Source organism: Barbus barbus, assembly GCF_936440315.1.
Source record: "Barbus barbus genome assembly, chromosome: 29".
Lineage (NCBI taxonomy): Eukaryota > Metazoa > Chordata > Actinopteri > Cypriniformes > Cyprinidae > Barbus > Barbus barbus.
Window position 1 is genome coordinate 19,681,520 of NC_136757.1, and position 24,474 is coordinate 19,705,993.

The 24,474-nt window shown below is 37.3% G+C and overlaps 1 protein-coding gene across 3 annotated transcripts in view; it reads right to left on the reverse strand.

The window, feature by feature from the left end:
- Positions 1-9,364, reverse strand: part of LOC306849710 (nuclear factor 1 C-type-like) — a 104,876-nt gene extending 95,512 nt beyond the window's left edge. For 2 of the 3 annotated variants that reach the window (XM_079384959.1, XM_079384957.1), the window contains exon 1: positions 8,864-9,364. In XM_079384959.1, the coding sequence (XP_079241085.1) occupies positions 8,864-8,866 (3 nt within the window). In that variant the 5' untranslated portion in view covers positions 8,867-9,364. Of the gene's footprint in view, positions 1-6,367; positions 6,913-8,863 lie in introns of those variants that run through there. The other variant, XM_079384958.1, reaches the window with a different exon arrangement.
- Between the last annotated feature and the right edge of the window lie 15,110 nt (positions 9,365-24,474).

The following is a 24,474-nucleotide window of genomic DNA, read 5'->3' on the forward strand; positions in this document are numbered from 1 at the left end:
TAGGTACTGAGATATGTTTGACTCCGCGCCATTTTTTCATGAATGACTTTTGGGACTTCACCTTGTCCGTCCAACAAAGATCTTTACTGTTAGCTGCTCTCACAGCAGCAAAAAAATAGCTGGTCAACCGTTGGAATCCTCCTCCCACAATGGACAGACGAAGCTGGACTGTGTATTTGTTGGACATTATCTCGATGGAACTCTCTACTTCTCGTAAACATGGATCTAATGTGAAAACTGTTAATTCATGGCATTCAGCTTTTAATGTAGTGTCTTTTCTAAAATATTTGTAAAAATTATTTTATTGTTATTTGTTTATCTATTAATATGAATTAATACATTTTTATTATTATTATTTATTTTATTTTTTTATTTTTAAGTCTACCAGGGGGTGAGATGGGTTGGGGTGGGTTCTAAATTTGTACAGCTGCTTTTTGTTTTGTACTACTAATCCACAGAATAAAATTCAATAAACAGTTGTTAACAACAAAGTAATTACAATTCATCAGAACCCCAGCGGCATACCTTACAGGTTCTGTTTGCACGGCTTTCTGATTATATCAGTATCTAGATCGTCTTTTTTCCCCGAAGAAGGTGTTTTAACCTGCAGCTCGGAGTGAGTAGGCGGACGCATGAATCAGAGCTGTCAATAAAGAGACTCGTGCAGTGATAAACATTCTCATTATTGTCTTGGCTGAGAACTTGAAAGCCCATCAGGGAGGATACATCAACTCCCTGTAAAATAACACAACAGATTCTGTCATCTCCCACCCCCTCAACCCACCACACACACATATTAATTAACGATAGCTATATGCTCAATCTGTGAAGATAGCATTCTTCTATCAGAATTAAATCTTTCTGATTTTAGACATCTCAGAATTGGGAAAGAACGTGATCTAAAAGCTCAGCTCTACTCCAGGCCACAGGGATCTTGGTCTTTGCATTCAATGCACACAAAAAAAACAAGTCGCTTATCTTGCAGTATTGGAGAGTCTCCATTACACCACATTCACTTCCTCCAGCTCCGGTCCAGACACACATACTTATATGGGGTGAAAGCTTGCTCAACGACCCTTTCAAACCATTTGCAACACAGAAGATCCTCTTGATGGATAAGGTTCATGAGGAATGCATCCAGTGACATGCGTCTTTGTGCTTCAGTTTAACATTCGGGTAAAGTTGTGGAACAGGAGTCGCAGAGGAATTATATTCAGTAATATTTACTCCCATTTCTCAAGACTTACAATACAAATTGGGTAAGTGTGGGAAAATGAAAGAAAAACATTTATTTAAGGGCACTTAAGTTAATGATGCTCAATAAGTCTGTTCCCGACCATTTAAGCATTTGTCTGGATACATGTCTGCAAATACTTCTGCACCAGAAAATGCAAACAAGATATGCATTTGTCCTATAACATCCCAATGCGGTGTCATGTCACCTTTAAGGAATCTGAACCAAAGGTACAGAGCTCTCAGTGACATTCAATCAAAAACAGAACGTCTATCCATTCACAATTTCTTTGCCTGCATCGTCACAAATGAGGGAATCGTATCGCGCAGTGTTCCAACAGCGGCTCTGGAGAGCAATGGAGAGATGTAAATCAGGCACAGCGAGCTGCCTGCAGAACTGGTGCAAGCAAGCAAGGAAGAGACGGCCATAAAAAAAATCCCCCGCATCTGTTCAGACTCAAATACAGAATACGTTAATGCATCAAAAAATGCAATAATGCAATAATTGCATTTAATTGTACTTCGTGCACAACAGAATTATTGATGAACTACATAGCAGAGCTATTTTGGATTGCTATCTATCTTTCAAAATATATATATATATATATACAATTTGAAAATATCTGTTCCTTGGATCAGAGAAAACTACTCTGCAGAATATATGACTTTAATCTACAATACAAAAACAACACAACGTCGTATTCCTTACATTCGGATAGTAATAGGCATAACCAAAGAATGTAATCAAGTGTCAGGCTTGTCACAAAAATCAAATCTGACTAACAAATGTATGACTGCAAAAGCACCGCCACAGTAGTGGAGAAGCAGAGGTAGATTTAGAGATCTTTTAAATAAACAGCCGCTGCACCCTGCCACGCCAGCACTGCTCTTCTTGATCGCCTTCCAGTTGGAAACATTTCTTAAAGCCTTCCCAGCAGAGCCGACTCTGCCAAGAGCAGAGGTTCTTCTGAAAATGACCTACTACTGTGACTCCAAACCCTGGGGCAGAAGACGAAAACTCTCTCCCTGCTGGAGAGAAAGCAGCGGCTCTGCCAGCATCTAAGCCCGTACATACAGAAAATAAATAAAATATAGATTTAAACAAATGCAAAGGTCAAAATAAAAAGTGTTTTCTTGTCAGGTAAGAGCATTATGCCTCTAACTCTAACTATGAATTATACAATCTCTTCCAACACAGAGGTACTTGCGGCTCAGAATAAAACGTATTTTGTCTTTGTACAGTTGATTATTCTATTCCAGAGATTTGAGCTGTTTTTTGTAATGCTCATTTAAAAAACGAGACTCCAGAGGGTGATTCAGGCACTCGTTGGACCACATCTCATCTAGAAAACAACAAAAATAAACTTCTTTTCTGCTGTAATACACTGGCATGAATGAGAGAGTGAAGCTGCGGGCTCAGGTGGAATTCAAACACATCTTCATAAAAGTAAATATTTAGGGTTGCTCACCATTCTCCACGCAGAGGAACCTGGGTGTGATATGAAACGCAGCCAACCTTCCACAGACATCTCCAGCCCTGGCCACATGAAGTACTCTACTCATGCCAAGAGCTCAGGCCTTTATAACGGAGGCTACTCTTTTTGCCCGACTCCCCTCCTCTCCTCTCCCCTCCCCTAAAAATCTCCTCGATGTCCTCTAATGAATATCAGCCACTAGGATCAACACATGAAAGCTAACGCTCCACTTAAGATTCTGACCCTTTTTTCCAAAACGCTCCCTGACACAAATAAGCAGCTGAATGTTTGAAAAAGTTGCGATAAATGCAGGCCGGATAGCAAGCGGGGAAGAGCGGGTGATCAAAACAGCTTAATTAATCTGTTAAACAGGCACACTGGGAGCTGCCGCGCTGGGACGCGGCCATGTCTGTGCCACTCAGGGCTGTCAGACGAAAGTGGGGCATGCATTTCTGAGCTGAGCGAAAGGGCAAACACACTCTCCTGACAAAAAAAAAAAAACCCTCGGGTGGGCACGCGCACTCACGCGGACCGAGAGAGGACCAGTGGATTTACAACGTGGGGGTGTTCTGGGCCGTTTGAGAGCCCAAGTAGCAGCACTTCAAACACAAAGTGCCCAACCATGGAGAGGGGTGGAGAACATTTCAGTGCTCATTACATCAGGACCTAGTTAGACTGGCTTACCATGCACATGTAACTAGTAAAGATGAGCAAAACTTACATACGGATATGAATTGTGAAAATAAATAGCAGACTATGCATGCATTCATTTAGAGAACAAAACATTTATATATCCACATCGTTTCAAGCTCAATTGAGAGAAAAGAATCTCAATTCTGGAATATTTTGCACGGAAATATGAAAACTAAAATGCTCTCATAAAAAAAAAAATAAAAGCCAATGCAGAGCAGGTCTCATTATCAGCACAATTTCAGATGTATTTGTATTTTGTCAGTCAGCGCAGTCGAGTGAGTGAGTGTCTCAGAAAGGCTCGGCGCTTGGATCGGCCGTCCTCTCCTTTCCCGGGGGGACTAATTGCGGCTCTAACGGAATGAATCGATGAGGAATGGGGGCAGGACAGCATGTTGCCAGCTCAGGGGAATAGAGCCTCTCAGATCTCCCACTGATACTACTCTACACTGCTGGCAAATATGCTTTAAACTGGGCCTGTCCAAAATAAATAAATTTGATTCGTGAATATCTGAATATATATATAGAAAGTGCAATACTGTGCACAATGTTTAAGCACACATTATGTATAGAATCTAAGTAAAACAAACTAAAAAATAAAAAACCAAACGTCAAAAGGTGCATGTCAAAAAAAAGTAGTATTTTTTCCACCAGCTCTAAAGTTTGAGGCGGTTGCTGCTCACTGCAGTCAGAATTGTTATAATGACAGCATACAGAACAGGCTCTGAGCTTAAAAACTGTTTTGTGAAGCGCCTGAGTGCCGAAGCTCTGAGCGAAAGGCCCCTCCGGCTGCCAGCGGGACTGCGGTGGAGTCTGGCACACGCCTCATCTGTCCCTCTCGCTCTCTCTCTCTCAGCCCAACACACTCACTCAGACTACGGCCAGAACCTCTGTGCATGCTGCGTGCTCTCCCTCGAACGCTGCAGGCTGCTACATTACATTATCCTATCAGCAACAACAGTGAGCCCAAAGAGGCAGTCGACATGCCGAGTGGTTACAGAGAAAACCAAAGGCCTCCACACTGCTGGCTCACAGTACGGCTTACACAACACAGATCTGTAAAGCAGCGGAGATTATTCCATTTCTAAATATTTAATCGCAACCTTTAGATCAGACGTGACTTATAAATGTTCAGGTGGAGCACACTATTGTTTAATAAGTTTTAAGATTTTACATTTTTCGGCTAAGCATGATAGTTTACCTTTATAATTCCCTAAAACTACATTTGGTAAAGTTACACAACTCCAAAAGTGGACTATGGTTACTTCATGTTTATGCAGTATTTAATGAGTTTACTAATCAAAAGACTGAAACAAGCATCTGTTATAAAGAACCAAAAAACACAGTGAACACTGAAACATAGCCCCATCTAATTTATTTAATAATAAATTCAAGCGCTGGAGGGTGAGGTGTGTATTTGTACCGTTGCCTGTTAGAACACATTCACCAAGAGCTGAAAAGTACAATACATATTTGTGGGACTTAAAAGCCCAAATCCCAAAGGTTTTCCAGACTGTTATTCAAATAAAGTTTTATATGAACAACGAACTCAATTATACCACAAGATAAACTGCCAGCAAAAAGTTTGACCTTTACAAAAATAGCTGTTATTTACATATTTTCTGTGTCAAATTGACAGGTATAATGGATTGTCATTATGTCTGTCAGTAAGTATGGGCGTTTTTCCGAATCAAACATATGGAACAACTTTCTTACCGAGCAGAGAACAAAAACTTTTTCTGCTCACAAAATCTTCTTTATTATCTACAATTGTTAACTTGCAACAATTTTTAAGTTGTAGTTTTATATTTTAATTATTATTATATTATTATTTAAGTTTCTAAGATAAAAAGTGGACAACGATTAATCAGGGGAGTGGCCTTACAAAAACTCTGTGAAATTTAAAACAAACCAAAGCAAAATTATTTATTTCTGAAGTAACTTTCTCATCAAAGCCAAGGTCAAAGCAATCATCAGCCATCTAAAATCCTAGTGACTCCTGTCAATATATAGCAAGGCAATTTGAGACAGTAAAGTGACCTTAAAAACCCTCTGTGCCTGCCTCAAATCAGACTGCTGACAAAAATACTTTTAAAATACTAATCACATTTACTTAAATCCTAGGCACCATCACAGGGCATAAAAAACTAATTCAGCTATCACAAGCAAAATGGGATTCAAATTAATTGGGATAAATTACAGGCAAAAGACAGATGTCTGGCAAGTCAATGTTATTCTTTCCAGAATGCTTATCTCTTTCAAGTGACTGGCTGTCTAAAATTGAACAAACTAAAAAAAATAATAATAATAAAAATATATATATTTTTATTTTTTTTCAGTAACCATCTTTTTGCTATATCCTATCAAGTGAAACCTTAAAAAGCACACAAGAGCTGAAACCACAGTAACAGGTTTGTATAGATATCATCCTAAATCTCTCTTAATTTACTGTAATGTTATATATTTTGTAACCAATTAAAAGTTTTAACAATCTTGACACAGAATATAAACATTACTAATGCACTCTCTCTTATGGCGCTATGCTGAACTAGTCCTGGTATGTACACATAGGCTAAACTTATACATTTTTAATCCACTCCAGATAAAAATAATAATAATAAAAGTTGTACTTTATCTTAACTTGACCATGTAACCTTCTTCTCTAGTTTATGATTAAAACCGAAACAGATGACTATGCACTCAAATGTCTACTGCACACAAACTCCATCTTAAATACAACGACTCAAATAACCTCGTCAGGTTCATTTTCGACTTTGTTTACATTATAAAAAGGACAATAATAGAAATATATAACAATGCAATAATCTAATATACACTTGAGGATACGGCTTGGTGCTGTATGAATGGATGTTAAATAGGCAAAGAGTTCTCAGCCCGCCCTTTATGAACTGAAATCTCGTCGCGAATCAGGAGCAATTCGTTCAGAAAGACACAACTAAGCACTTTACCTGAGTTAGACAGAGAGGAGAATACATCATGTTGAAAGGGGAGCGCGTGACTTGAAATGTGGCAAAACACCGACAAGTTAGTGGATCATTTCTCACAGTTAATCATGGTAAGCCTCATCATGATTAACACTTCCACCGCCGCCACTTCTGACTTCCACTTCGAGTCCGTTAAATCAAGAGACGCCCGGCAAAAGAGAACGCGCAAACTCTGTACGCGTTTGAAACCAAAAGTTGCAGGCAGGAAAACGCGTGGGGTGCTGCAATCTGTTCCATTTAGGAAATGGTAGGAGAAAGAATCAAAGAAACAGAAAATGAAAAAGAGGGAGGAATGAAATGACGTTATGAAAATAGCCCATCCCAAAGAAAGTACTTGAAGGAGCTAGAGAGGCTAACTCTGGTTTCCAATGTCGAGGCATCCGTTAAGTCCGTGAAATTAACAAAAAAAGTTATTTGCCTCGGTTTCAGAAGCTCATACAGTGCGAAACGACTTTCTCCCCTGTTCGCCAGTGCGCACGCACCGCTCTTCCCTCTCGCGCTGCTACAGTTCGGACGCAGAGACGTTCTGCGCGCTTCACCCGCGCGCGTATTCCAAACAATTTTACTGCAACGCACTGCTTAGCGATTAGAGCCAGGCTCGCGCGGACATTGCGTCACAGAGAGCGCACATGCATGCGTCCATTCATGACAAAGGCTTATCGCTTCATGTAAGTTGAGTGGATGAAAAAATGTAAATAAAATCAGCCCGCGTAAAATACTATAGCCAGTGCCTGATAAGGCGTGTGCACCTTTACAACTACATATAGATGTTTCAAGTAAACGAGGGAATTACTTCTCTGTCAGTCACTTAAATTACTCAAACGCGTCTATTTATGAGTAACCAAGGCATGAGAAGTTCAATGCATGGTAGTGCGCGCATTCTACTGTTTTACTGAGGCTATTTTCTCTTCTATTGCATATTTTGCCGACCAGGAGCTTTTATAAAGTCACTGCAAGAAAATAACGCGCCTCGGTAACCATAATCACTAACTGTCGGCTGATGGTCAGTGGTAACTTCCCAAAAACTATTCTTGTGGATTTATTTTATTTTTTTTACCTAACCCCTTGTAGAAATCAAGTTTCACTCTGTTGGAGTGATCAAACGGAGATCAAATAAACTAGGCGTTAATTGACTTAAATTAAAGTGTAAAACCAGGCTGGCTATTAAAACGAACAGTGTAAACAACACCTGTTATTTCTCTTGAATATGCACTGAAGGTACTATGGTGTGAACTACGGCCAGGGAGAGAGCTGCCTATCACTGCTGAAACACCGACGTCTCAAAATGTCATAATTTTGCCAATAATTAAGGAAACAGACATATCCACAATTACAAATATTTATCCTTATTTTTTTCTGAAACTACTACATATTATTTAAAAAAAGACAGATTTAAATAAGTTGTAGCTACAATACACGAGCATACAGGTACTTGTTTTACGAATTTAATGTAAAGAGATGGAAAGAATTCCTTAAAGTAGCCTACATAAACTCAAAATATCTTAGCCTACAGGATTATCATAATTGGTTGTTAATATAAGCGCAAATTGTCTGGCAACAGCAGTAAGATAGTTATTAAGCCCGTTGTTGAATGTCTTCACTTAAAAGGGCAAACGATCCGTTTCTTACTGTTAGAGAAAAAAAGTAATGTTGCAGTAACATAATCGGCTACTTTGTCAGATGTCATATCATGGTATTTTAATACATGATATAATGCTGAAATCCATGTAGCATCGTATTTACATAGGCAAATCTACTCAAAATTAAATACAAGAATGCTCAAGAAAACATGCAAGTTATAGTACATAGTAGCCTACAGCCAACCCGTCTCGTGATGCCTGTTTACTTTGTTTTATTTACAGATTAAGTTTGCTACTGTCACGCGAACGTGACAAGTAACTACAGTTTGTAGCACTTTTTGAAACGATGCCGAGCTCCCGGTTGTGACTACGGCACACGATCTGAGCCTTCTGCCGGGGAGGGAGCGCCTCTGTCGGTGTAGATGTCAAATTAATGCCGGCGAGCCTGCGGCCATTTTCTGCTGAGCAAACACTACTGCTGGGCATCTGCTTCTACTGGCTTTAAACTTCAACTTGGCCTTCAGAGTCCCGTGGTTAAAACACGCACACGCCTTTTTTTCTTCGTCTGTCACAGAACTAATAACTTTCATTACGGGAGAAAAGCCAAATCGCTTGGTAGCTATCTTAATCATTGCGCGTCTCAATAGCGAGAATAACACGCCAGCATTTGTAAGCCTTTCCCACAAAACCGTACGTTTGGCCGAAAACCAGCGAGAAAAGGAGTAACCGGCTGGTAAGAGAGAGGAAGCGGAGGGAAACCGAAACACGGCGCCTGTGTGTTGATGATGATCTCATTTGACTTTAAAACTGCACAACTCGTGATCTCCCTCGTCTTTTGTAGCAAAGACACAATAATCAAGAAACTGATTTGTTAACGTACCATTTTGAAGCGAAACTGCCAACCTCCCCCCAAAAAAGTTACAGCTTAGAGCCTTTTGTAGTTCTGCAGTTCAACGCTTGGTCATCTCGTCGGCTGCTTTTATAACTCCGTATCCATTTATCGTCGCAAAGAAGTAATCCGTGCTCTTCGGATGGGAGGAATAAACCCGGACACTGACCAAATACAAAACGTCCCACGCGAAGTCTTCGAGCCTCGTCCAATCCGAAATCCTCGTTACCAGGTACAGAAGGACAAAATAAAGATTTTACAGTAATGCACGGCTTGCTGCAGAGAGTGCACTGGCTGTTGTTTTGGTCGTGTATCTTTAATTTACAGTGCTGAATCGTCGGTCTCATAGCTTTGCAGCATTGCACATGCAGCGCGCATAGATGTCCTTGTGTACAGAGAGGAATCAATGCCTCGTCTGTTCTTTTGTTTCTTACAACACGAATAGCAACACAGACGGTGTTCTGAGCTCCATACACACATCTTACAGTCCTCGCGGAGAAGGAATTGATGAAATACGGGGGTGGCGTGAGTGTGTGTGTGTGCACTGGAGCCTCTCGTTTAGAAGAATTGCACTTGATGGCGTAGTTTATACAGTATATAGCCTATGTATACTTTATATATGGGTCAGTGACGGAACACTCATTTTTGTCCGAATCAATAAAGTTACTAAGAAATATACTAAAATTCAATTAATACAAAATGGATTGAATGCATGCATCCATGTAGGCTATATATGACGACCATGTCTTTCATTTTTGTTCAGGTTAAATTAAGTATTCCTAAAAATACTAATTGAGATACATGACTCAAAAAGACATAAAATGAAAAATCTTGAAAATTAAAAAAAAAAATGCATTCAATTGTATTCAGTGTTCAAGTAAAGTATTTTAGTATGCTATGTTTGACTTGATGGTTAGCCCACTTTATTTTTTCAAGAAATTGGTGTAAAAATGTATGAAATCAACATGACAACTTAGTACACTTGTCTTAAACTACATTTTCAAAATATTTTTTTTATGACCCCAGAGATGTTTATTTGTCATTGGCCCATATGATTCAAGGCTAAGAACGTTAAACCGGCTATGACAGAACAAACATTACATGTGCCAATAACTTCAAAACCTGATTGGAGAGTCGTGCCAAACCTGTTTCCAAGATAAACAATATATGAATAAAATCTGTGTGCATGCATGAAGCGCGTCTGTTTTGTGTGGATATCACATTGGGCATTAGCGTCTAACTTTACAATGAGAAAAAAATATATTATTTAAAAATGATTTAACTTTGAATAAGTTAAAGTGAACAAATGTCATTACAGCCTTTGACATGAGATCGTGTTGCCAGGATCACTTGAATTTGCGTTTAATCTATTTTAAGTCATTAGTGCTCACTCAATTGGAGTGTCCTTACGCGACACCTTCTACTCTCATTTTAAAGGGTCACAGGAAGCCTTGGGCATTTCAGAACAGGACTAAACTGACAGTCGAGTAGGCCCATAGGAAAACGAGTTGTATTTTATGGGCTAGGTAACTTACGATTTATGCATGTCTGTAAAAATCAGATTCTTTAGAAATGCGTAACAAGGAATAACGTTTCAGAATGGCTAATTTACAGAAATTGTAGCCTACTTTTGCTGGCACAGAGGTTTATTGAACTTAGGGGTTTACCCCTCAGTGGTTTTTCATAAACGTACACAAAGTGCGGCCTAGGCCTACATGTGCAGTGCTCAGAGTAAACTTTATTGAATAGAGTTTTTTTTTAAAGTTGTCTTGCTTTTCTTCCTCAAAAAACTGCAACAGCTCCCTGAACTCTACAGACAAATATTTAACCTTTCGAGTTCCTCATCAGTCACTATTTGGTTAGAGCCTAGATTTATAATAGCTTATAGTCTCAGTAGACTGGCGGTCGGTAACTCTTAAATTTAGGCGAATTGTTAAACATTGTAGTTTAAGACTTGCTTATTCTTTCCATCACATGTCTATTTGCTGTCAATTGGCAGCATTCTTGGAGAAATATCTTAAGTGGAAATGTAATAAAATAGTTATAAAATATTGTTTTTAAAATAAAAATCGCATGGGTCAGTATAGTAGGCTAAATATCAATGATTAGCATATGTTTATCCCATTTAGAAGAACGAATATAAAGATTTTAATTAAAAAATAAACTATAGCCTATAAATGTTATAGCCTATAAAAAATTAGTTTGTTATATTTTTTTAAATGTTTAGGGCTATTATTTGCCCTTATTAATTTGCCCATTCCTGAAGGAAAATTTAAAACCATGAAGAATGAAGCTAAATTATATAAATTTCCTACAGCTGCGCAAACTTTAAATCTCACAGATAAGTTGAGGTATGATTTATTTTTATATATATATGTATATATATATATATATATACACATACACACACACACACACACATCTGTATAAATATGAGATTACATAAAATTATCTTCAAGAAGTTAAGAAAAGTTTGGAATAGTATGGTAGGCTGTTGGCATAATTATTTTTCCTAAATAAATAAAATACACTTTATTCCCTAATTTAAATGCCTAATAACTTTTCATCCGTGTGGTAAAACTCTATAAATAAAACTCTAGAATTCTATAAATAAATATAGATGCTACTTATGTGCTAAGGTAAACTCTGCTGAATGTTTTTTTTTTTTTGCATGTTAAATGTTATTTAAAAAAAACCTAAATAAGTTTTTGCCGTTTCCAACAAGACTTCTCCAAAATCCACATGTCTTTGTGTATTGTTTGGCACCTTCAAATGTAGTCGCGTTTTTTTGGATCCTTCACAGAAAAAAAATGGATTTAAAATTGTACCTTTTGGGGTACAAGAGCTTGTTGCTGGAGCAGTACCCTTAAAAGGACATATTTGTACCCCTAATAGGTACATATTAGTACCTTATGTACATTACTAATATGTACCTATTAGGGGTAATGTCCTTTTAAGGGTACTGCTCCAGCAACAAGCTGTTGTACCCCAAAAGGTACAATTTTAAACCCCTATTTTTCTGTGTGTTTGGACTTGGGTCGCTTCATTTTCCATGCAAACGGTTTTTTTGTTTCTCCCTCAAAATAGCTTCCGAGTCAAAAAAACACAGACTTCTGCTCCACACTCTAAAAACAAGTAGATTTTGTGCTAAATATTTTCACTATATTTATAGGCCTTAAAATGAAGTTTTGGCGTATTTTAAATATGCCATTTGAAAAACATTTCGGTGCTGATCTTCCGGTAATTGCATACATTACAATTTAGTCTTATTTTATGCATGCATGAAATGATGACAGAATTGCAATATATTATTATGACCAAGAGCACATAAAACTGAAGTTCTAACTTTATACAGCATGATCAGAAAACACACAAGGCATAAGTACAGGCTTTCACAGAGACAAACACACATCCCACGCATGAACTAAAGTTTCAACAACTGGCTGACATATACACAAATTTACTATTCATGTATATATTTTTCACTGTCAAACCTGAAAGCACCTGAAAGACAAAGAACAGGCATTTAATCCATAGAATAGTGGAACTGTGAATAAAAGAGCAGCACTGGCCACAGCAGGGCAAATACAATATACCCGCTCACAGAAAAACTGCAGGTTTGACTGCATGATATGCAAAATCATCTCTTCAGAGTGAATCATGTTTTAGGAAACAATAGCCTAAGTGACTGTGTAATTGCAATAATTTAGTTTACAGCAAAATTATGCAAAGCAATTCTATTCAAAAATGCAATTTTGTTATTTTAAATTAAGTTTAACTGGATAAAAGTGCACTTATATATGCCTGATGTCCATGTAATTTTTATTGAGATAAATTGCAGATTAACATGTAGACAATGAAAACTAATGTCTCTAGAAATTGTCATTTGCATTCTCCTCTAGTTGAGTGATCATATCTAAAAATAACTAGTCTAGAAATAATATAAAAATAACATGAACTAAAAATATACCCATGTATAACGTGAACAAGTGGTGTGTTGTTTTACTGGACACGTAAAATCTCTGACCTGGACACTTGGACTAAGTAAAAGAGCTATATTAAACAGTTCATTAGAGAAAGAATGAGTTATAAAACTTCCCCTTCTCTTCCCTCTTTTTCTGTTTGTATCAGGAGAAATCAGAAAGTAAACATTCAGAAATTCCACAGCTAAACGAACTGCACAGGTTTATTTTGTTGATACGTGAGAGCTGATAGATCATATGTCATCTAAACCCATCTCATGAAATGTTTGGGGGAAACGTGTTTGGTCTGTTTTTAGCCTCTTAACTCACCCAAGCACGTAAGTACATAATCTCTGGAAAAAAACCAGCCTGCGGGTTAGTAATCGTTCTGATTTATAAAAGTGGGCATCCTCAAGAGGGCAGACCAAAAACGACTGTGATACTGCTGTAGAAAACATTCCAAAGCTCATGCAGAGGTTTACCAAAAGTTATATCATCCCATTCTTATTAATGTGATTAATTCAGATTCTATATGGAGTGATTTATGATATCTAAAACTATGTAAGTCTTATATAATTTATCTGAGATATACCAAATCAATGTATAGGCTATATGTATTGCACCTTTTTAATATGAAAGGAAACATTAACTGTTTGAGTATATGGATTTGGCTATATTGTAGAGCTGGAACAGTCGGATCAGGCAATATTACAGATAAGGTATCTAGTGTACAAAGACTGTACAGTGAGTACTGGGCATCAATTGCTGCACCTATCAAGTGCTCTTAGCATACTACAGTGTCACATTCCTACTAGTGGTGAGATGGAAATACTGCAGTATATCACGAATAAAGTGTGGATATGTTGAAGCCTGCCTAAAGATGCATCTTAACAACAATACTTTCAATTTATCAAGGTAATACCAGTCTAAATTACCATCTAATGGCTGGTTAATCTCCCATTTAACTGCTGTTTAAGTGCAAGTGCCTTGCAGATTTAGCATGTCAAATATATTTTTATTCTCTTCCCCCCTCAAATTGCATCATTGTAGTTGCAGTAAAGACTCTTAGCACATGTTGACTTTGCCTTTTTGTGGCTGTTTCCATGTCATGAAATCACATGTGGGTGTAATGCATAATTGGCTGGCTCCACAGAGACACATATATACTGCCCAAGGCAAATCCCAGTCTCCAATACAACTTCACTTTTCCAAACTACTGCAATATGAGAGGGGGAGGGGGAAACGTCTGGAAACTCTCTCTTAAGACAGATCCAAGGCATGCAGTCCAATGCCAAGACTTTGCTCCTTCTTCTCAAGAGGACCAACTTTTCTTTCACTGCTCATGCCATCTGAATGCTAAGTGCAAATTGTGCATAATTTTCCAATTTTGGATCATTTGTGGCACATTACAGTCACCTTCAGGGTAAGCCAAGCAATTCCATCAAAATCAAGTCAGCCTTCCTCTAAATGGTACGCTTTAGGGGGCAAATGAGGAAAACAAAAAGATTGAAATGTCTTATAAGTATGCATTTATTTTTTTATATTCATTTAAACAATTTTCAAATGTTTCGGTCTAGTTAGCACACTAAATAACAGCAACACTACATTAAGCTTCTCGAGCACTGTAAGTTAGGATCCGTATCTGACAGTGCATAAACAAGATATAAGTATCATCGTTATTTACAAGTCATCGTTATTTGCAAAAATTCTGTCGTTAATTACTCAAACCCGTAAAACCTTTGTTCATCTTAGTTTCTTCTTACCGCCATAGACAGCAACACAACTGAAATGTTTAAGGCCCAGAAAGGTAGTTAGGACATCATGTGACATCAGTGGTTCAACCATAATTTTAATACTTTTTGTGCAGAAAGAAAACAAAAATAATGACTTTATTCAATAGTTTCTCCTCTTCAATTCTACGCATGTTCAAAACCATAGCAAAAAATCTCGGATTTCATCAAAAATATCTTAACTTGTGTTCCGAAGATGAACGTAGGTCTTAGGGGTTTGGAGCAACAACGTGAGTAATTAATGGCAGAATTTTCATTTTTGGGTGAACTATTCCTTTAAAGCTGATGGCAAAACCCTCATTGATAGAGCAAACACATGGATCCATAATACAGTAGATGCCACCATGATGACATGATTCGTGGTTCATTGAGCAGCCATGAACAAGGCGGTCTAATTCTGCCTCGCTCAGCATCAAATATCCACCATTTGCATAATGTTAGAAATTAATCTCCAAATCCTCTCCGGGACCTCACTAATGGCTATTAGAAAATGATTACACCGCAGTAATTTGCCAGTGATTATGCTGTGATAAGCTAATGACCCAGCACCCTGCAGCACAGTCCAAGAACTCTAATTACATGCAGATTAGTTAGCACATGTCAAGACCTCAGGACAAGTGCACATATTCTATCCTGAAGCAGCTACCTCTAATGACATTTTCATTAATTGAATGATATATATCACATTTAGAAGGGATTAGCTGCTGATGATAGTTGAGTCATGAAAATGGCTTGGCCTATGAGTCAGAGTAAAATCGACAATTATATGAATTAAAATCCACCTTTCAAGTTTTCTTTTTCAATGCAAAGGGCCCTGTACTGTATAAAGTAACAAAGCAGGAATCTTCTGCTACATACAGTATAAAACTGAGTGTTGCATTTTAAGCCTGGCCTATAAAAGCATGTGTATAGTATATTTATGTATTTACATGCTTTGTTAAGATGCTTCAAATGCAAAGCCATTAAAATGATCATTATTGGTGTGCAAAGTCATTTACTTGCACATTATATTTTCATTCATTTTTAATAAGAGCCTACATTTTAATAATGCATTGTATTGTGGGATGCTAAAATTAAACATTTAGCATTTTAGCTTTGTTTGAAGTTATCTCAAAGGGATAGTTCACTTAAAATAATAAAAGTCATAATTTACTCAACCTATATGACAAACCTGTATGACATTCCTGAAGAACGTTTCAAATGTTTTTGTCATTGTGGTCCAATGAATATATATAATATGTTTTCTGTAAAAAAAATAAAAAGTCAAGACAGGTTTGGAGCAACATGAGGCTATGGAAATTATGACCATTTTCATTTGGGGTGAACTATCCCTTTAATATTGTTTTAAGCATTTTTTTTTTTTTCACAAAAATAATGTGAATAAAAATAAGGCTTTAATCCAGAAATTCTATTCCTGATTGGTTGTCTAACTTAAAATCCGTGGCACCTACTCAATTCTAATAAAATGTAAATTGTTATTATGACCTTACAGCTTTACGTCACATTCAAAAGGCTATTCAACTGTGGTTAAGGTTCAATCATTGCAACAAAAAAAAAAAGGAAAAAAAGAGGCGGCAATATGAGATGTTTGACCCTTTACAGATGTTTGTCTGTGGTGTTGTGCTTTATCCCCACTATATGAATCATTTTCATGTACTTTGTATTTCAGTTTTGGACGCACCTCAAAGCTTAATTCCATTTTCCAACACAGATAAACGATGTTAGATGCAGCATGTTTACAGAACAAGAAGATGATGCATGAGGTTTGACTTTAAGCTGCGGTGTTTAGGATTGGGACACTGTCCAGTTACTGGGTGCCTTGGACAGAATAGACTGGTTGGATTTGTTATGAATAAAACAAAAGAATAATGTATGACACGCCGAAATGAAAAATTATGCAAAGCACCTGTAGTGAAATCAAAGAGTATTAAAGCAACAAATATTTGCAAAAAGTGAAGCCCAGGTTAAAAAAAAACAAAAAAATAACAACAACATTTTTTCCCCCTTTAACCTATTAATTATTTAACTTAAGACTATTTATTAAAGTAAATCTGCTATTATGCATCAGATTTCCCTATTTTCTGGACAATTATCTTAAATACGTAGTCGACATAACTACACCAGATGAATGAAAAAGCAAAGTGTTGTCTCCCTCTTGTGGTGACATGTAATATTTCAACCTAAACAGAATTTTAGATTTACCTTTTGACAAAACAATGAGAAATATAATTTCGTTTTTGTATTACGATAAATGTGTTAAAGATGCCATGATGTTACAAATGAGTCGATCAGATAAATATGTTGTATTTAGGAACCCTACAGTACAGCTGTAACCACCATAAACACTGAGCTCCAACAGTCAAGTCACCTTTATTTATATAGAGCTTTTAACAATACAAATTGTGTCAGAGCAACTGCACAATATCCAAATAGGAAAATAGTGTGTCAATGTAAAATGACAAGATTAAACATACAGTATAAGCCCTAGTTTTCATATTAATATACTGTAGTAGTATCAGCAATGCATGTTGAATCAAGTAGGTTGTGTTGGTACTGCTGGGTACTAAAGCAAAGCACTGAATGGCATGACTAAACGAGTAGACACAACATCGCATGCAGCTGTCTGAAGATCCTCTCTCACAGATGGTGTCAGGATTATACTGGACAACTGGTAGGCAAAATAAAATATTTTCCCTTTTTAAGGTGGTGGATTATCCGGGGCCAACAGATTGCCTTTTCAGTGCCTCAGCTTTCTAGTTCATTAAGGGACGAGCACTAAAGCTTCAACATCCACTTGGCATGAATGGAAATGTTTAATTGTGAGGCATTAAGACTTCATTTAGTTGGCCTACAATTAGAGTTAGAGTTCTGCACATAAGTTTACATGCCTCTTGCAGAATATGTATTAAATTAAGGGACATAGTTAAAGTGATTGAATTGGAAGGCCCAGAAACATTTTGTCTTCTGGGAAACGTAAATATCTTATGTTGCTTCTGAAAGGCAGTATTAAATGGAAAAATATGACATTCAAATTTACACCCCCTGGTTCTGAATGCATTGTGTTTCCTTCTTGAGCATCAGTGAATGTTTTCACCTTTTGCAGTAGTTGTGGGAGTTTCTCAGTTGTCCTCAGTGTCAAAGATGGATCTCAAAATGCATATTTGAACCATTTTTGGAAATGGTTCAAATATGCATTTGCTAGAAAACCAAAGAATGTGCCGGACCTAGAAAATGTTTCTGAAGTGGGGAGTTTAACTGCTCAGGACAAACAAGGGACTATCACAAAACTTTTAAAATCAATGATCATCCAGGTAAAAACAGTATTAAGATTCAAGGGAATTGTACACCTATGAACTGGTCCTTTTGTGTGAATTCAGTTATTATTTTGTCTCGGTTGGACTATATGTAAACATCTGTTAAATAAAATGGCTTATTCAGGACAGTACTAAATTAAAAATGTAGTTTTTCATCCCTCCAAGTTTCTTAAAATTATTAACAATTTGCCTATTCTGCAAGGGGCATGCAAATTTATGAGTAGAACTGCGTCAAAATTAACTGTATTAATGGGATAGTCCAAAAACTAAAATTCTGTTTTCATTTTCTCACCCTCATTTTTATTCTAAACCTATACGACTTGTATACACATTAATATAAGCATATTCAAATCATACAAATTTGATTTAAGAGCTACGGTGGTGGGGAAGATTGTCCATGAATAATGACTTAAATTTGAATGTTTTTCACACAAAGCTTGCAATATAGTAGAACTCATATGGACTATAGTTTTGTCATTTTTAGAGTTTGGCAGCCCCTATGATTTATATTGTTTAAAACAAAGCAGCATGGTTATAATGAATATTACTGTGTGTAACAGAAGAAAGTCAGTCATATGGGTTTGGATGGAACAAGATGAGGCTGAGAAACTGTCAAATTTAATTTCGGGTGAACCATTTCTTTAATTGTAATAAAAAAGGCAGTACATTTATTCCCATTGTTAGATGCAACGTAACCTTTCGTACCGGCAGTCAAGAATAGTAAATGCATCATTGTATTTCCATGTATATTGATGTAGTATCATGATAATACCATGGTATGCTATTAATTACTTTGTGGAGTACCAAAAAATGGTTTATGAATATGGTGTTCATTCAGCACTATGGTATATAATGAAGTACCATGGTATTAGCATCTGATAGGATCATTTTACCACTCTATAGCCATACTAAAGCTGCTAACAGCAATATAGTTGAATTTACACCTGTGTACACAAAGTCACAGATCACATGATCCCAAATCCGGTAAATGGCTAAAGAAACGGGTAAATGCCGGGGGATACACCCTCCCACCTCAGGCCGGGCCAGCTCAGCCGGTACTGACTGGCTACATCTGTGAGGGCTGTTAGTGCGTCTCCTCAATGACCATTCTCTCTAATTTTAGCTTCTCTGCTCTCTCTACTGCTGGGAATGATTCATGTCAGTTTCCAGACGTCTGAAGTCACGGGCTGGAACCACAACCCCCGTGCTGTCCCACTCTCATGCTGTAGAAAATCACTACGGGGAAAGATTCATGGGCTCTGGTACGAATTTTGCCATCCTCTCTGTTTTGAGTTACCATCAAACTCTGCCATTTAATGGGGTTTGGCGGTACAACCCGAGGCGTGCTTCCTGTTAAGTCTAAAGTGTTACGCATGCTGGCATTCACAATTCGTGCCATGCTGATGTAAGCCTCACCATGTGTGTCACCACACCGTCACAGCGGCAGACGTCAAGCATGACAATAAAAAAGGTTCTGCTTAATTTGAAATTATACAGCCTTGAATAAAATCTGATAATTGATATTTTAATGGTGTGTTTGTAAAAATTGTATCTTTTCTACAGCTCCACAGGTGCGCAACAAAGCGAGCCAGTAATTAACAAAAATCAATTGATTTTTGCTATTCTTAAAAGGGATAGTTCACCCAAAAAAGAAAAATATTGCATCATTTACTCACCCTCAAGTTATTCCAAACCTATATGCATTTCTTCATCTGTTGAACACAAAAGATAATATTTTGAAAAATGTTTGTTCGTAGAATAAAAGTCAATGGGGTCCAATGTTATTTTGGAGAAGAAGAAAAATAAACAGGCAATTTTAACAAATATATTATTTTGTGTTACACAGACAAAAGACAGACAGGTTTAAAACAAAACGGTAAGTAAATGATGGGAGAATATTTGGGTGAATATTTAAGCTCAGAGACCAACATGGTATAAAGTGCCCTTTCCAAAAAATAAATAAACTGAGACTGTTCTAATTGAGAATAACATGAGCTGTAAAACCCAAAAATTAATACCCATTTACCCTGAGCTTTAGCTGAAGTGTAATTCTGCAAAAGTCTAACTAAGTTGTAACCATGTTTGTATTTAATTCAAAAACCCCATTAGCCAAACCTAATCTCCTTCCTACTTAAGGAAATCCCAAATTCTGAGGATATGTTCCTTTGATTAAGTTTTTTCCCCCCTCCACTTCCTCTTATTTCATCAGCAGGAAAGCAATCTAGATTTGACTGAATCCAAACTAGAACAATCTTTGGTTTCTGAGCTACTGTACAGTGAATAAAATAATTGTTCTGAGCTGCAAATTGCCACACACACACACACACCTGATCATTTATGAAACCCACAGGTTTACATGTTGCACATAAATCTACAAAAAAGATTTCATATAAATATATCTATCAATACATATAAATATATCACTCCATTTCTCTTAAAGGCCTCCAGCACTGAAGTTACTATGAAAAGAGAGCCTATAGAGGAGCTAAGCCAGCATAAACTCCTCCACCCACACGTAAAATGACCAAAAAAAAAAAAAAAAGATGAATTGCAATCACTTTGAAAACATTTTTGCTTTTCTCTGTTGTAAGTTGATTTTCATTTTCCGCTTGTCAGATGTGATTTCAAAAGTTTGTGGCTACAACAGCACAACATGTGTAACCCACCCACATGTCCTGAGCTGGGCACTTGGAGTTAAAAAGGATCATCAAAGTTGCGTGTGCATTAAACAGTCTACATTCAGATGCATTACACCTGATAAAGTCTTATCAAGCAACCTAATAATGCACTGAAGATGTATTTTAATATAGGAGAAAATAAAGAGTTTGCAAGAATGTACAGTATACAAGCCATACAATACGAAGTTCTAAAGAACAGCAGATATTTTAGGAAAATTTTATTATGAACCACCTTTTCCAGAGAACGTTTTGGGGGACGTATGCAACAGAAAGAGTGCCACTTACAAGAAGGATCAAAGCATGAAGAGAAGGAGAGATTGAGTGAGTGAATGAGTGAGAACACGTGTGAAACACCGGCTCTGAGAGTAAGGTCATTTCTCAAACTGGGCTTGACAAACAATCAAAGACCTTCATTTGTGATTAGTTATTAGTAAAGGCTCATAGCAAATGTTAATTGCCAAGTTAATTTAAACAAAAGTGTGGGTGGCTAACCCAGTAAAGAGAGAAAACGAGGGAGGACAGAGAGGGAAAAAAGCAAGCAAGCGAGAGAAGGATAAAGGGTGGGCAATCACTTTTGTTATAACAGAGACAAAACAGGGAACAGAATCAATCCATTATCGATGAATAAATAAGCAAAACTGAAGACTTGAACACTGAGCAAACAAAGAGAATTCCAACAGAAACTGGCTGAGAGAAGAAAAGAGCTCTCCAGCTCATGGTAAGATAAGCTAAAACACAAAGCATGTGGACGGAATAGAGTTTAAACAATTTCAAGTGCTAATAATAATGTGAGGAAAACCAAATCAGACCATGTAGAACAGAAGCAGTCTCAGACTGTACATATTTTAAAATTATATTCAAAGCATTGTGCTGCAAAACAGCTTGATTTAATGCCACATGTCATTTTGGAAACATTAAAACAAAGCACTATGGACAGTTATATCAGCTATGTATTAAGTCAAAGCTAAGTGCATCAAATTCAAGAAAAAATATTCGATAATATTCGATATATTAAATATAAAATGACTCTGTCTTCCACAATAAAGAGAGAGAAGTTAAAGAATGTAATAAAGGAGTGAATTTGTGATGGAAATGTTTTTTTTTTTGTTTTTAAGAATTTTTATTTATATTATATTTATTGAAATATTGAATTGTATATATTAAAAATTTATAAAAAATAAGATACTTAATTTTAATTTATTTATAAAATTGCCACTAAAAATGAAAGTCAGTAAATTTGTTACAATGTCAAAGAATATCAGTAAAACAATAACAAATGACATGTAATTTCATAAAACATGCTAAAGCAAAATAAAAATCCCCAGAAACCATGTCTATGCTTCATCCCAACAACAGCGCTCAGCTATATTAACAAAGTCATCTGAGGTCACCTGCTCACCACACTACAAATAACACGTCAAACCCCTCAAACAATTACTCCGCAGCCAATTACGTCATGACGGCTATTCAAAAAATATATAAATATGCAAAAGCCGCAACAGGTTGTACATGATAAAGCACAAAGTTTGAAGTTTCTTTAAAGTAGGTTAAATAACGCCACTCACCATCCACCAGGTCTTAGCTGTCATATCATAACACAGCTGCCATTTCACAGCGTTCTCTGCCGTGTTACCACTCGTGTGTGTGATGCTGGGGAGCTCCATAAAGAGAGACGGATACAGGAAGCGAGAGAGAGATGTGGATGTTTTCAAACCGGTCCCAAACTCAGCCAAACAGGAGAAACAAGAGGAACAGAAGTGCAAATCCTCCTCAGCTGCCTCTTTCTTGCTCTCATCTTTACCTCCCTGTGTGGCACAGAGAGAGAGAGAGTGTGAGGGTGAGACCTAAAGGATTAAGATTTTGACAACAGTTCCCACTCAAGAGTCCACACTCTCTGAGCAGACCATCTGAGAGACACCCAGACCACACCACCATCACCACCACAGGCTGTTAGACAGAACGGTTAATGCCAGCTGTGTTAACAGTCACACATACCCGCATAAGTGCACTCACACAAAACCACACTACTTTGGTTTTATAAAGCACATGTATGAAGAAACTGGGAGTTGATGCCAAAAATCCTATGAGAATAGAACAGAACATACATAGTGTGCAGCGTTCAAACATGCTATTTTCTTACAAGCACAGCAGGGTGCTCACACACCCACTTCAACAACAAAAAGTCAATCCTACGTCAAGACCTGACCACGATGATGTCATCCAACATCACTTTTTTTTTCTTTTGACTTTGTTAAATCACAAGTTTCCTATCTGAACGGCTGCATATTGAGGGGTTGAAGAAGCCCTAGTGAATCTCCGTCTTTAAGACCACCAGAGTAGAAACTGATTCCGTCTTCTTCATCACTTTGGATTCACACAGAGCTGAACAGAAAACATTAGTTGATGGGAGAAGAAATTTAATTTTTTGTTCTGAAAGAATGTGGAAATTAAATATGTTTTTTGCTCCCCCCACCACCTCCATCAACCACATGGCAATGAGAAGTCCAGCCCTTGCTTGGCCGCAGGAGTGCTGAGTGAGTGTGGGGGATACGTGGGCAGTATTTGTTTGGTTTACTTGCTTTTTCCTTTCCTTTTTTTATTTTGGAATTTTTTGTTTTTATCATGCATCAAAGGACTAAGTGTCAAAAGTCTCCTCACAGCTCCCCACACAGATCCAAAACACTGTTGAGATTAAAAATATGAATTTGAGTGAATTTAGTTTAATGACAGTACGTGCTGACTACAAAAAATATTATGCTATAAGTGAAAATGCAGTGCAGGAATTAATTCAATTCAAATTAAGAGATGTTTAGAAGTCGAGACAAAATAAAACAAATTTGAGCCACATAATTAAAAATGAAATACATTTGCAAGTGAACATTAAAAAATAAATAAATAAAGATTGTCTACACAGGGCGAATCAAAGCAAACGTTGCAAAAACATTACCTGTTATTGTTGGAAGCAGAGCCGTTGTTTTTCACGGAAGTAGCTCAAACGTGTAGTAGTCCATGTCAGAAATAGAATTGGACATCCGTTTGTTGTCGGCGCTCTGGACGATACCGAAGTATTCATCCACCATCATCATAAGAACTTATACGTCATAAGACATCCATCTGTAACTTAAAGGTAGTAAGCTACTAGTGTCGTCTAGCGGAACTACACATATAAAGCACGTTTTCATATAACCTTTGCAAAAGCCATTTTAGCGTGTCACGCTTCCTCCAACTCAAACACAGCTCTTATGAGTCTATACGGAAATACATTTAACTTGTTTACAAGCTTACTACCTGTTGAGAAGAAACTCCGGAAGTTTGTCGTATGGATTGAAACTAAAACATTTCCTTAAATTCTGCCATCTGCCAGTGTTTACCCTTGTTTTACCCCGTTGTCTGTCTCTGTATATTTTGGCAAGTCGTCGTGTTTTGCTTGAACTGAATTTGTATGTGAATTTCTTTGTCCACACCCACTAAACACTCCTGGCTCAGCGTTGCAGTAGCCACGCCCCAAACTCTCGCTATTGGCTGCACGGAGGTATGCAAATGAATTGGTTGACAAGCAAGTGGGTCCTGAGCTTTCCAGAGAAGATATAGGGTGTTTTCACACCTGTAAATTGACAGGGATTAAAATTATTACAATGTTGCTTTTTATTCTTAGTGAGGTTCGCTTTCACATGGCAAAGTTTCTAAACAGACCAAAATTGTTAATACAAGTCACGTGCGAGTAAACTGTCCTCTCATTGGTCAAAGTTCCACGGAGCTGGAATGACAATAGGTGCGTTCGACTTCATGCAGCACTTAGCAGACCGATCGGCGGCTGACTTGAAGCAGTGCATGCCGGTTAGAAATTTAGTCCGACTT